Source organism: Petaurus breviceps, unplaced genomic scaffold (assembly GCF_028583685.1).
Source record: "Petaurus breviceps papuanus isolate PSGF00001 unplaced genomic scaffold, PetGlider_PUasm1.0 207, whole genome shotgun sequence".
NCBI classification, from domain to species: Eukaryota; Metazoa; Chordata; class Mammalia; order Diprotodontia; family Petauridae; genus Petaurus; species Petaurus breviceps.
In genome coordinates, this window is record NW_027185850.1 from 28938301 (window position 1) to 28951942 (window position 13642).

At 45.0% G+C, this 13642-nt stretch overlaps 1 protein-coding gene across 6 annotated transcripts in view; it reads right to left on the bottom strand.

The window, feature by feature from the left end:
- LOC138165012 (fatty-acid amide hydrolase 1-like) overlaps positions 1-13642 on the bottom strand; it is a 43801-nt gene that overhangs the window by 2693 nt on the left and 27466 nt on the right. For 5 of the 6 annotated variants that reach the window (XM_069093071.1, XM_069093068.1, XM_069093069.1 and 2 more), the window contains exons 5-14: positions 12952-13085; positions 11952-12158; positions 6543-6583; positions 6183-6307; positions 4247-4372; positions 3169-3266; positions 2634-2733; positions 2123-2166; positions 1401-1440; positions 900-1008 (exon numbers count right to left, since the gene is read on the bottom strand). In XM_069093071.1, the coding sequence (XP_068949172.1) occupies positions 900-1008; positions 1401-1440; positions 2123-2166; positions 2634-2733; positions 3169-3266; positions 4247-4372; positions 6183-6307; positions 6543-6583; positions 11952-12158; positions 12952-13085 (1024 nt within the window). Of the gene's footprint in view, positions 1-899; positions 1009-1357; positions 1441-2122; positions 2167-2633; positions 2734-3168; positions 3267-4246; positions 4373-6182; positions 6308-6542; positions 6584-11951; positions 12159-12951; positions 13086-13642 lie in introns of all 6 variants that reach the window. The other variant, XR_011169249.1, reaches the window with a different exon arrangement.

The window sequence follows — 13642 nt, forward strand, 5'->3', positions numbered from 1 at the left end:
CTGGCACAAATAATCCCAAACAATAAAATCATCTCAAAGTCATTTCTACAGGACTATGTATCTTGGGCTGGATAGAGCTCTAGATGTTCTGGAATGGATTTTACTCCAAATAAATGTGCTTGGTAAAGATCTGACATGGAAGAAATGAGTCATCTCATGGTCTATGATGCTAGGAAAGTGATAATAACATCATTTAGGAAAAGAGCCCAAGTAGAATGGTGCTCCCCCCTCGATTTCTCTAAGTTTCCTGCCTCTCTGGCTTATATTCAGGGTGAGGAGAGGGAGAGTATCATTTGGTTTGGGTTTTAAAAGTTTCCTCTGATGAGAATGAGCAAAGGTGGCAATTGTGTCAAAAGATTTCAGAATGCAGGCAGAGACTTAAAACCCAGCTGTCTCAATCCCCATGTGAACAAGACTCTTCCACTTACTCCCCAACAAGATCCCCTTTGCTTATAGACCTCTGGAGAGGGCTAACATGGTGCTTCCCAAGGTTACCTTTGGACAGTTCCTCACTGAACAGCCTTTCATGGAGCCTAAAATTTTCTCTTAGCAACTTCCTTCAATGTCTCCTAATCCACATTAGGGAGGGTAGTTTAGGATTAGATTTATGGTTAGGATTGGGTTTGGTTGGAGGCAGAGTTGGGATTCAGATTGGGGCTTGGACATGGTCTAGGTCTGAGGTTGGCTTTGGGTTGCCTTTGGGGTTAGGATTGGCTAAAGGGGGAAGGTTAGCATCACAGATACATAAGTCCAAGAAGTCTCAGCCTATCAGTTCAGAATAATATTTCCTCCACCCCTACCTCTAAGAATTCCCATTCACTGACAAATCCCAGATATGTCTCCTTTCCTTGCGTCTTGGCCAAGTGCAAGTGGACAGATCAAACTCTCAGCCTTCCTACCTGTTGCTTTGCTGGTTGTCCCTTTGTCAAAGGCAGGGCAGAGAGCTGGGTACAGCAGCACATCCAGATTCTGAGCTCTCCAATTAGACATAATCTCCTTCTGATAGTCCTGGGAATATGGGCAAGAGAGAGGCTCAGGAAAGCACTGCTTGCTGATTCAAGTCAGGCCCTAGAAGGACCTTCCCATCATGGAGATCTTGGGCCACCAGGGAGGGAGTAGGGTCTCTCAGAGGATGAAAAGATCAAGTGCCTCTGGCATGGGAAGTCTGCAGCCCAGTGGTGGGGTCCAAGCCAAGACTGGCCCTCCAGGCTCCCTCCCTTCTTGGACCAGAATATCCCAAATGGGCCTTGAGGGTTCCCCTCAAACCAGGGACTTCTCAAGGGCTGGTGACATGACTCTTGTGACTCAGAGGCATGTGTGTTTGTTGTGGGGGCTAGGGTCTTCTTCCTTCTCCTACCCCTCCCTCGAAGCCTCCCTGGGCTTTGCCCTGGTTCAGCTACCTCCACAGCTACGTGTTGCTCCCAGAGATTCCTGGGTGTCCTAGGAAAGAATAAGACCCAGGGTCTGAGATCCCATGGAACCTCTCACATCTTTCCCCTGCCCTACCAACCAAGGACAGAGGCATTCCCTGGTCCTTTGGAGAAGACCTGCCAGTTCCCCAGGGTTGGGTCTTCCCAAATTCAGACTCCTCACAGGTTTCATTCCCTCTTAAAAGGTGAAAATGATTTAGATGTCACATCCTTCCTGTCCCCTCTGAAATATCTGGGCCAACCTTGGGTGCCTTCCCTACCCCCAGGATGCCTGCCAGAGTCCCTTTGGGTCCTATCTAACCACTGTCTATGGCAACCTTAAAGAGAGTTGAGTTCCCACTGTGGACAATGTGACCATGTGATTCTCGGCAGCACAGCTATTTGCACCAATCCCCCTCCTAGAATGTGAGCCCACATACTAGGGTTACCTCTCTACCACTCTGTATGGCCCCCAAACTTTGCCCAAGGCTCCATACACAGTCTCTTTGTTAATAAATGTCTATTGAATAAACCCTAAGTACAAGTTCACCATGGACCTTCCACCCTAATCCCATTCCAAACTCAGTATTCACCCCAATTCACACACTGATCAGTATCCTAGTCCTAAACCCAACACTGTCCCCAGTTATTGTCATCTCTACCCAGGGCTCCAGGGAATACTTGATGGAGGGTGGGGAGGGCTGCACACTTACCCCACCCCTCGAAAAGCAGCAAAACTCTCTGCTTTCCGTATATCCTATGAAAGAGAAGAATCGATCATTAACCTTGATTCTGAGACCCTAGCTCCCTCTCTGAGTTTGTTCTCTCACTGACTCTCCATCTTTTCAGTGAGTCCTGTTTCCTTCACTGAACTTTCACCCCCCTCATTGCACTGCTGACCCTCTCACTGTGCTGCCACCTTCTCTGAACCCCATTCCCATTCTCAGTCTCTGTATCCTCATGCTAAGCCCTGTCTTCCTTTCTGAGCTCCCATCTCTCTGACTGAGCCTCTGTCCTCTATTCTCAATACTTACCACAGGGGTGGCTAGGTGGCACAGTGAATAGAGCACAGGCCCTGGAGTCAGGAGGACTTGAGTTCAAATTCGACACTTGCCATTTAAAAAAAACTAGTGGTGTGACCTTGGGCAAATCACTTAACCCCAACTGCCCTACCGCCCCCCCTCCAAAAAGCAAAAAAAAAAAAAAAAGAAGAAGAAGACTTACCACAGGCCTCAGGACCCAGGAGAGGAACCACTTTATGAAATCTGGGAGTCGGAGAGCAGAGATTATAGATGAAATGACAGGATCTATGATGTCCCCTTGGCTGGTCAACAGAGAGAAGGGGTCATCAGGATTTCTCCAGTGCCAGTCCTTACCCTACCCATCCTCCCACCCCCAGCCCAGTAACTGCTCCAGGACCTCCTAGCTCCCCTAACAGCCTGGAAGGGGATCCGAGGAAGCAGAAGGGTTGGCACTTAGACCCCAGGAAGGTCTTCCCATTCATGAGGATCCTCAGAGGTACAGGAAGATGTGCCCTGAGGTGGAAGCCTTGGTATCTATCTGCATATTTGCGGGTGGGGGTGGGGCCCAGATACTTGACCAAGGCCACGCAGTGGTTCTGTCTGGTTTCCTGGGCATCCCACTCCTTCCAATCTCTAGCTTTGATTTTGCCTTCTGGCTTAGTGCCAAGGGCCTGGGCTTCCCTGGAGCCCTAATTCTCCCTCCCACATGTCCCCACTATCCTGGAAATTCAACTCACAGTTCTTCCAGAAGCATTTCACCCCCATCAGCATAGAGTCCTTCCAAAAATAATTTTGTCATCATATAATCAGATCGCAAGATAGAGAAGGGAATGATCTTATTGATAAGAGAGAAGAAGGATGAGTTGGACACAGAGGCTAGAAGGTTATTCCCTAGAAGAACCCACCTTCCCCCAGGGCTTCAGTCTTGCCTTGCAGTGCCCAAGCTTCCCAACCTGGCCTTTAAGGCCCTCTTCCATCTATGTGTCTGGCCTCTTCTGCTCCTGATCCACATCCCAGATATAACCCTCAGGCCAAACCAGACAGCCCAATATCCCTTCAACAACTACTACCTCCCTCTGTCTGCCTCCATAACCCTGCCAGTCATTCCCAGTTTGGTTACAGCCTCACCTTCCCTGACCATGCAGTCTCCTCCCTGCTGCCCCAAGGGTCTGTTGTTCCCACTTGGACTCTCTACCTGGATTGCCCACTATCCTGTCTCCTCCAGTCATCTCCTGTGTGTGGGAGGGAGTGAGGAGTGTGCAAAGTATAACATGTCCCAGCCCTGAGAGCACCCCAAGGGCAGGAGCCGGAATCGCTTCTCCCTCTAGGTCCTCCTGCAGCACCCTCATGGAGGGGGACTTAGCAGGCTTGGAGCAGATGGACAGAACCGAAATGGAGGCCCAGAAAGGGCTGCGGGCCAGGCCCAGCCCATGGCCTTGAAGGGAGCCAGAGACAAGAGCTGCCAAGCTGCCTTCCCCCTGCCTGGTAGGCTAGACAAGGCTTTCTGGGTGTCTGAGTCACTGGAGAGATGGTAGGGTCATCACTTCCTGAGAGACACACCCAACCTACTTTGGGAATCAGCCCATCAGGTAAGGACTGGATGAACAGCAATCCTATCCACTGATACTTCTGAAGGCTTCCTTGTTCAAGCCTCACAACAGTCCAGGAGCAGAGGATAAGTCTCATTAACCCCACTTCACAGATGAGAAGACTGAGTTTCAGAGAAATGCAGTGATTTGCCCAGGGCCAGCCTCTCCTGACTCAGATTTCTCCTCACTCTACCATACTGCCTCTCTTGCCCAGACTGCACGTTACCTGATGTCCAGCAGCCTGGAGCTTCTTTGAGACATCTCGGATGGCCCGAACCATGCTGGGAGATGGTTGTGTATAACCATCTGTCTCCACATAACCGATTCGGAGGGGCTTCGTGCTGGAGTATACCTGGCGGAATGAAGGAAGCTAGGGGCTCCCCACATTCTCTTCTCCTACCCAAATGCTCCCCAGATTTCCTCCTCAAATCCCCCAAGTCTCTCCTCCACAGTCTCTACTATCTGTCTCCCTAGTTTTTTCCCCAGGGACTCCCCCATAACTCAATTGATCATACAGGCCCTTTCAAGGGTGATAGACAGACAGGTATTGATAGGCTGAGTAATTAATGAGAGAAGACAGAGCAATCAATGGTGATAGATAAGGAAGGACAGATGAGAAGAGACAGCAAACGTGGTGACAAATGATGGATTGATCCAGGCGGTTAGAGATGAGGCCAGGTAATTGATTCGCTGGGGACAGAGGACTAGAGATGGTCGTAGAACAAGGAACATGAACTGCTTGAGTTGGAAGAGGCCTTAGACCATCCCCATTTGATGGACCAGCACCACTTTACAGAGGATGAAGTGGAGAGCCAGAGAGGTAAAGGAACACGTCCTGAAACAAAACCGAGAACCCAGGTCTCTCTGCCCTTCTCTGTTTGGGACAAGGTCCTGGCTTGTGTCTACAGGCCAAATCCCATGGAGGCTGTCAGTCCAGGGCACTGCCTCAGGTGCCCCGTGAAGGCAGGGTCAAGGCCACAAGTGGGAATGGGGAGATTCTTCATGGGCCTGAGCAGCCAGACCCAGACAATACATACAGCCTTTCCACGCAATCAATGTCTTGTCTATAACACCTGTAAAACTTTTCAAATCATTGGCTTCTCCCAGAGCAATCTTTTGTACACAAAGATCTGGTCATGCTCCTCCTCTGCTTAGAAACCTTTAATGTCTCTCTAATGCTTACTGAGGAAAGTCTAGTTCCCTGCAGTTGGCATTCAAGGCCTTCTATGATCTGACTTTCCAATCTTGTCACATCCCACTGCCCTCTATGTAGTCTATGCCTCAGCCAAGCTGCACAGTTCTGTCCTTCAAATAGATCCTGAATTTTCCCACCTCCTGGTATTTGCTTAGGTTGTTTGCAATGCCTATAATGCCATTCCTACCCCTTTTTGGCTCTTGAATTCATTAGTAGTCTATAAGGCCCAATTTGAATGGCACCTCCTCCAGCAAGCTCTAAATCTCCCCCAGACTTTATCCAGAACATTGCTTCTTCTCAGTGTAACATGGACTTGTCATAAGCACCTTCTAGCCCAAGGGCTCCTTGAGGGCACGGAATTATCTCATCTAAACTTGGCTTCTTCCCCCAGCCTAGCTCAAGGCTCTATACATAGTAGGTCTTCAGATGAAGGCTGAATAACTCCCAGTGTAAGATGGTCTAGGCCAGGCCAGATGCCTCTGAGGTCTTTACCCACTCTGGGAGAATGAATTTAGGAGGTGGGAAGGAAGGAAGGAAGGAAGGAAGGAAGGAAGGAAGGAAGGAAGGAAGGAAGGAAGGAAGGAAGGAAGGAAGGAAGGAAGGAAGGGAGGGAAGGAGGGAGGGAGGGAGGGAGGGAGGGAGGGAGGAAAAGAAGACAGGTAGACATTTATGATGATGACCAGGAGGTATGGAGACTTTTTTTCAAAGAGCTAGTCCTACACAACTTCCTTCCTTCCTTCCTCAGCCCAATCTGTCAAGTAGGCTTGACAGGGGAGAAGGGAGTGGGTCTTATGGAACTCTGTCCATTAGACCACTAGGGAAATTGGACCCAGGGAGATTCAGTCACTGCCTGAGCTCACAGAGATCAGCAGTAGATCCAGGAATTAAACCCTGGCCTCCTGCCCCAGCCTGGAATCATCCTTCATAGGCTGCTCCCTCCCTACCTGCATCCTCCACCCCTGCTCACCTCCTCCCTGAAGGGCATGGGTGGCACCATGGGGTCCAGTTGGAACATGTATTCAGATACCAGCAGTTTGAAGACCAGAACCAGGCTGTCCACATCTCGAGCCATGGGGCCAGCCATGGTGATTACTAGGATTGGGGAAGGGAGATGGGGAGAGAGAATGTAAATGTTCCCTAGCTCCCACCAGGAGAGGAAGCACTACATACAACAGGGGATAATGAGTCCGGACTTCCCAGGAGGCCAGAATCAGGATCCAGGGCTGGGGGTGGAGAGGTGTGACCAGTGCACAGGTCAGATCTGATTAATCAGCAGGGCAGTTTGGATGCTGAAGTGACAGGGAGAAGAGAGCTAGGGAAGGCTTACCTGACTTCTTCCCCTTTATGGCTGAGTTGATGCCATTGTAACTATAAATTGGAAGACTTAAGGTTAGTGGTGGGTGCATGGAATAGTAACCTCCGCCCCAGTCACCCTCCCCTAGAGTAACAGTTGCCCTGCTATAATGGAATCCGTCCAATATCTTCATAGCCCAGGGCATGCTCAGTAAAGCAATAAAGGTAACCAGACTGACCTCGAAATGGAATGAATTCCCCAAATATAGAGAAGGCAAGAATAGGAGTGGAGGATCAGAGGGGGGTGATCAGTTTAAGGACGGAGAATGTTTAGTCTGGAGAATAGAAACCGAGATGGCACTTTGTGGCTAAAGTTTTTGAAGGGTTGTCCTGTAGAAGAGATATGAGCTTTGTCCTGCTTGGCCCCAGGAGGCCATAAAAAGGAACAACAAAGAGGGAGGGACAGAGAAAGATGTTTAGACTCTTAGGCAATCTTTGCAATAATTAGAATTGTCCCCACAGAGAACAGGAGACTTAAGGATGCCAGTGGACTCATCCAAAAGAAGGTAATGAGTTCCTCCTCCTTGAAGGTCTTCAAGCAGAGACTGGCTAGTCACTTGTCAGAAATGACCAAGAGAAGTTTCTTGTTTAGGCTCAGAACTAGATGCCGCTGAGGTCCCTTCTAGCTCTGAGAATCAATGATTCTATGGTCTCTGACACATGACTAACCAGCCTCCACTTGAAGACTTCCCAAACAGACTGATCTGTAAAGAAGAAAAAGAGGAAAAGGAAGAGGAGGAAGAGAAAGGCTCCAAGGGTACTCTCAGGTGATAAGCAATTGAGTAAAGGTCAGAAGAAGAAACAAACAGTGATAATGGGCACTTCCCTTCTCGGAAGCAATGAGGCAGCAATTGTCAACCCAATAACAATGATAGAGAAGTCTGTTGCTATCTTGCTAGGGAACATATTTAGGCCGTGGCAGAGAATCTTGAATACTCATCAAAAGAGATATCTATTACCTACCTCTAAGGATTTATGTGGACAAAAATGACACTTCCAGGAGGAATCTAGAAAGCATTACTAAAGTTTACAAAGTCTTGGGAAAGAAACTGAAAATCTCAGGGGCATAGGAATTGTTTCCATCACTGCTTTCTTTGAAGACAAGGATTGCAGAAGAGAGACAAACTTGGGGAGTGAACAGCTAGTTAAGATGATGCCTGAAAATGGAATTTGGATTGCTGAAACATAGCTTAAAATGTAGGAATGATAGGCTCCTGGCCAGGAAGACAGGGTACCTAACAAGGACCAGAGGAATGTATTCACCTGTGGCCTTACAAGCCTAATCCGAAGAACTTTATACTAAAAAGAAAGGGATGTGGTGGAGGAAATTGCCTGCTTAACCACCAAGTTAGATACCATAAAGCAGACCTATAATGTAGAAAGAGAAGGACCCACATGTGCAAACATTTATAGCAACTCTTTTTTCATAAGATTGAAGAATTGGAAACTAAGAGGGTGTCCATCAATTGGGGGAATGACTGAACAAAACAAAAAAAAGGGGTCAGAAGCAAAACCCATTGCTTTGGATGTGGATATATAAATTCATAACATCTACATCTGTAGAGAGGTAACCAGAAAGATGAACTGGAGAGCTTAGTTCAAAGAAATAAATCTGACCTTAGAGGTATCACAGAGAGTTGGTGGGATATGACCTATGATTGGAATTTTATTTTGGAAGAGTTTGCCTTATTCAAAATAAATGGTATGAATACTTTTTATTAATTATTTAATTTCCAATTAACTGGAAAAATGTCTTCGCAGAAAGTTGTTCTGACAAACATTTTATATCTAAGTTCTATAAGGAGTTGATTTAAATTTATAAGAAAAAGACCTGTTGGCCAAAATATAAATGATCAAAGAATATAAATAGACATTTTTCTTTCTTTTTTAAATGGCAATAATTTCTTTTTTTCCACTTAATAGTATTTCTTTTTTTTTTTTTTGCAATTACAAGTAAAATTCTCAACATTCACCTTTTTAAGATACTGAGTTGCAGATTTTTTTCTCTCTCCTCCCTCCTCCCCTCTACCCAAGACAGCAAGCAATCTGATGTAGGCTATACATGTGTAATCATGTTAAACATATTTCCACATTAATCATGTTGTGAAAGAAGAATCAAAACAAAAGGGAAAAACCATGAGAAATGGGGGAAAAGAGAGAATAGTATGCTTTGCTCAGCATTCAGCCACCATATTTCTTTCTCAGGCTGTGGATAGCATTTTCCATCATGAGTCTTTTGGAATTGTCTTAGATCATTGTATTGCTGAGAAGAACTAAGTCAGTCATAGTTGATCATTGCACAATGCTGCTGTTAGTGTATACAATGTTCTCCTGGTTCTGCTCACTTCACTCAGCATCAGTTCATATAAATCTTTCCAGGATTTTTCTGAAATCTATCCATTCATCATTTCTTATAGCAAAATAGTATTCCATTAAATTCATATACTACAACTTGCTCAGCCATTCCCCAATTGATGGACATCCCCTCAATTTCCAATTCTTTGCCACCATAGAAAGAGCTGCTATAAATATTTTTGTACATGTGAATCCTTTTCCATTTTTTATGATCTTTTTGGTATATAGACCTAGTAGTTGTATTGCTGGGTCAAAGGGCATGAATAGTTTTATAGCCTTTGGGGCATAGTTCCAAATTGCTCTAAATAGGAGTTTTTCTTCTTCTTCTTCTTTTTTTTTTTTTTTTTTTGCCTTTTTGGAGGGCAGTTGGGGTTAAGTAACTTGCCCAAGGTTACATGGCTAGTTTTTTTGTGTGGGTGTTAAGTGTCTGAGGCCAGAACCGAACTCAGGTTCTCCTGACTCCGGGGCTGGCGCTTTTACTCACTGCACCACCTAGCCGCCCCTAAATAGGAGTTTTTCAAAGGAAGATATTCAACTACCAGCAACCATTTTTTTAAAGTGATCCAAATCTATAACAATTAGAAGCACGCAAATCAAAGCAATTCTGAGGTTCTACCATTCTCCTAACTGATTAGCAAATGTGTCAGGGGGGAAGAAAGAAAATGACAAATGCTGGAGGAACTGTGAGGAAACAGGTATATTAATGTCCTATTTGGTGGAACTGTGAGTTGGTTCAGCCATTGTGGAAAATAATTTGTAAGTATGCCCCAAAATTTAATCAACTGTGTGTATTCTTTGATACCACTACTAGTTCTATGTCCAAAAGAACTCAAAGAAAAAGGGCCCATATGTACAAAAATATTTATGTCACCTTTCTTTTCATAGTGGCAAAGAGTTGGAAACTAAAGGGGTACCTATAATTTGGGGAATGGCTGAATAATGTGCTCTATGAATGGAATGGAATGCTAGTATATGAAATGATAGAGATTTTTAAAAAATTATTTTTGCTTTTTTGGAGGGGGGAAGGCAGAGCAATTGGGGTTAAGTGACTTGCCCAAGGTCACACAGCTAAGTGTTAAGTGTCTGAGGTTTGATTTGAACTCAGGTCCTCCCGACTCCACAGCTGGTGCTCTATTCACGGCACCACCTAGCCAGCCCCAATGAAAATTTTTTTTAAAGAAACATGGGAAGCCTTGTATGAACTGAAGCCCAGTGAAGTTAACAGAAGTTAACAATTTACACAACAACATCATAGAGACAAAAATATTTGAAAGACTTAAAACTATAATAAATAAAATAACTAACCATGATTACAGATGACTCATAATGAAATATGCTGCCTACCTCCTTATAGAAAGATAATGAAGTCAGATTGCAAATTGAGAAATTTTTTTGGCCATGGTCAATATTAGGATTTGTTTGCCTGACTATACATATTTGTTGTAAGGGTTTTGTTTTGGAGATTTTTTCCCCAAAGAGGGGGAAAGCAGTAGGGAGAGAAAGTAGAATTTTGTTAATTGAAAATAAATGAGTAAAATCTTTATTAGACCTATACTCCAATGAGAAGAAAAGGATCTCAATGTAGAAGTATAGCAGTTCTTTTTTTAGTGGCAAAGAAACTAAGGGAATTTTAGCATTTGGGGAATGGATGAATAAACTATGAGCTATGAAAGTAATGGAATGCTATTGTACCAAAAGAAATGATGAAAGAGATGATTTCAGAGAAACCTGGGAAGATTTGTATGAACCAATACAGAGTGAGGTAAGCAGGAACAAGAGAACATTGTATATAATATCGAAGACATAATAAATAAAAACAACTTAAAGACCCTGATTAATGACCTGACCTACCAATATTACAGAAGACCAATAATGACCCATACTAACTTTGTCCTGACAAAGAAGTTTTCATTACTGTGGGCAATGATCTTTGGACTCAAAAGGACCAAACAACAATGCGCAATAAGGAATTGAGAAGAAATTGTTTTATACATTGTACTTTGATCTCCAGTACCTGATCTGGTGCTTGGAACTGAGGAGGAGTTTAATAAATATGTGTTGGATGACTGATCAGAAGTGAGCACTTGGCTGCCCAAGATGAGTTCAAGTCACCACTTCCAAATGAATTGGGGATACTGAAACAACCATCGTCTGTGATTGCTTGGTCACTCAGTGATCTTTGCAGCATTTTAAAGAGTAGGAAAGGCACCACAAGACTGGAGAAAAGTCAATGTTGTCCCAAGGTTCAAAAGAAGATAGGGGAAGGAGTCTTCAAACTGCAACTAGTGAATTTGGTTTGAATTCCTGGTAAAACTATAGACTATATAATTAAAGGGATGGTTATAGAATGCCAGGAAAAGGAAGTGATCACTAAAAGCCATCATGACTTCAGGAAGAACAAGTCATGCCAAATTAACCCCACTTCCTCTTTCACTGTTTTTACTATCTTTGCTGATCAAAGGGATTCAGTGGGTATGGTTTATATAAACTTAGTAAAGGCATTCTAGCAGACTTATAGACATTCATGCCATTCTTGTGGAAAAGATAGAGCAGCATGGACTAGATTCATTCAAATTGTTAGATGGATGGACCCACAGAATAGTCACAGGGAAGAAGAACGAGATTTGTTTTGTTTGGTCCCAAGATAGAAGATAGACAGAGATAGAAGCAAGGAGGGTGGTGGTGGGGAGGGAGGTGTGCAAAGAGGCTAAAATCAAGAAAAACTTCCTAATAATTTGAGCAGTCCCAAAGTTAAAGGACCTCACTGGAACTCTTCCTGCAAGGGATGAATGGCTCCCTATTAGATGTGATCTCAAGGGGATTCTTTTTTTTTTTTCCTGGTTAGGTTGGACTAGATGTTGGTCCTTTCCAACTCTGAGATTCTTGGATTCTGGATTTGGGGAATTCTGTAAACTCTTCTCTTGATTTTAAATCATACCCTCTTTCCGTTACTCAGCAATACCCTAGACAGGACCCAGTGCTGCCTTGAGTGGAAGAAGGAAGACTCATGTCCCAGCCAGAACTGTACCTGAGGCGAAAGCCAGTGAGTTTAATGCCATAAATGCCACAGAAGGCAGAGGGGATACGGATGCTCCCACCAGTGTCAGTGCCAAAGCCGAGGATGGAACCCCCCGAAGCCAGTAGTGCACCCTCTCCTCCAGAGGAACCTCCTGAGGTTTTCTTTGGGTTCTGGGGGTGTAGGGTCTCACCAAAGATAGGGTTGCTGCAATCAAAGCTGCAGAAAGAAGCAGAGAGCTGAAAGTGAATCACTGATCTGCTCTAAACTTGCCTTTCCCTCCCCACACCTGAGAATCATTGCAGAATCAGCACTATTTTGGCCTTCAAGGCTCTTTGGGGCTACTCCTGGAACTTCCCATCTCTTCCAGGGATGGAGGCTAGGCTACATAAAGGGAACCAACTTAGCTCCTCAGAGGTAGGAACCACAATAGAAAATTCCATTAAACAAATGTAACATATTACATAATGGGTCCCAGATTTTGAGAGCTGAGGGGGAAAAAAAAACAGCTTAGAAAAGAGAATATTAAAACAGTATTGAAGTAAAAGCTCCAGCCCCAGAGTCAGGAGGACCAGAGTTTGGTTCTGGCCTCAGACACTTAATACCCACATAAAAAAACTAGCCGTGTAACCTTGGGCAAGTTACTTAACCCCAATTGCCCTCCAAAAGGCAAAAATCAACAACAACAAAAAACAGTATTGAGCTTAGAACCTAAATCATTAGACCATAGTTATAGATGTAACATACAGCATGAAAATAGATTGTTGAGCAGGAAGGGACCTCAAATGCACAACAAAGCTTGCTAGCATACACAATAAAGGAACGCTGGACGAGACTATCAGCTGAAAGTGGAGAAACTGCGGAGTCCAGCCCTTTCCTTTGGCCAGTGGGGAGAAGAAGGCCCAGAGCATAGGCCTGGGACCTGTGCCTTTTGCCTCCCAGACCAGCAGCTGTCCTGCCCCCTTCTGTCTCCACCCCCACCCCCACCAGCTCCTCTCCCTCTACTGCAGACCTTAGCAGGATCTGGGGGATGTTGGTCTTGACAAAGGGCACTGCTCCTTGACTCTTCAGGACCTTCACTATGGTGGCATCTTCCTCTGCAGGCTTCCCTAGGAAATAGGCCATGCCACAGGTGGAATCATGGCCCTAAAGAGTGGAGAGGAGAGGAAACATCAATGATGTAGCTGACTTAGCCTTCAGGAGACCCAGGGGCTTCTTGTTCCCCCTCCCCCACTCTTCTGGACCCCCCCCATGTAAATGATATGTAAATGTTCATGACAATATTCACCTCCAGCCCTCAGTCCTCTTCCTCCAGATGGCTTCAAAGGGCAGGCCCCTCCCTTCACACACACACTCACACATACACAACTAATTTATACGAACACACACATTCACACATACATACATACTTATATATTCACACACTCACACACATACACAACACGTTCACACACACAACACATTCATAAAAACTCACACACATACACACATACTCATATTCACACACACATTCACACACTCACACAACACATTCACACACACATACATTCATACACTAGCACACACATTCACACATACTCACACACCCTCTGACTCACACACACACTCTAACACACATTCTCATACTCCTACTTCAGCTCTCTGGGATCATACATTCACACACACATATACACACACTCTCACACTCCTACTTCAGCTCTCTG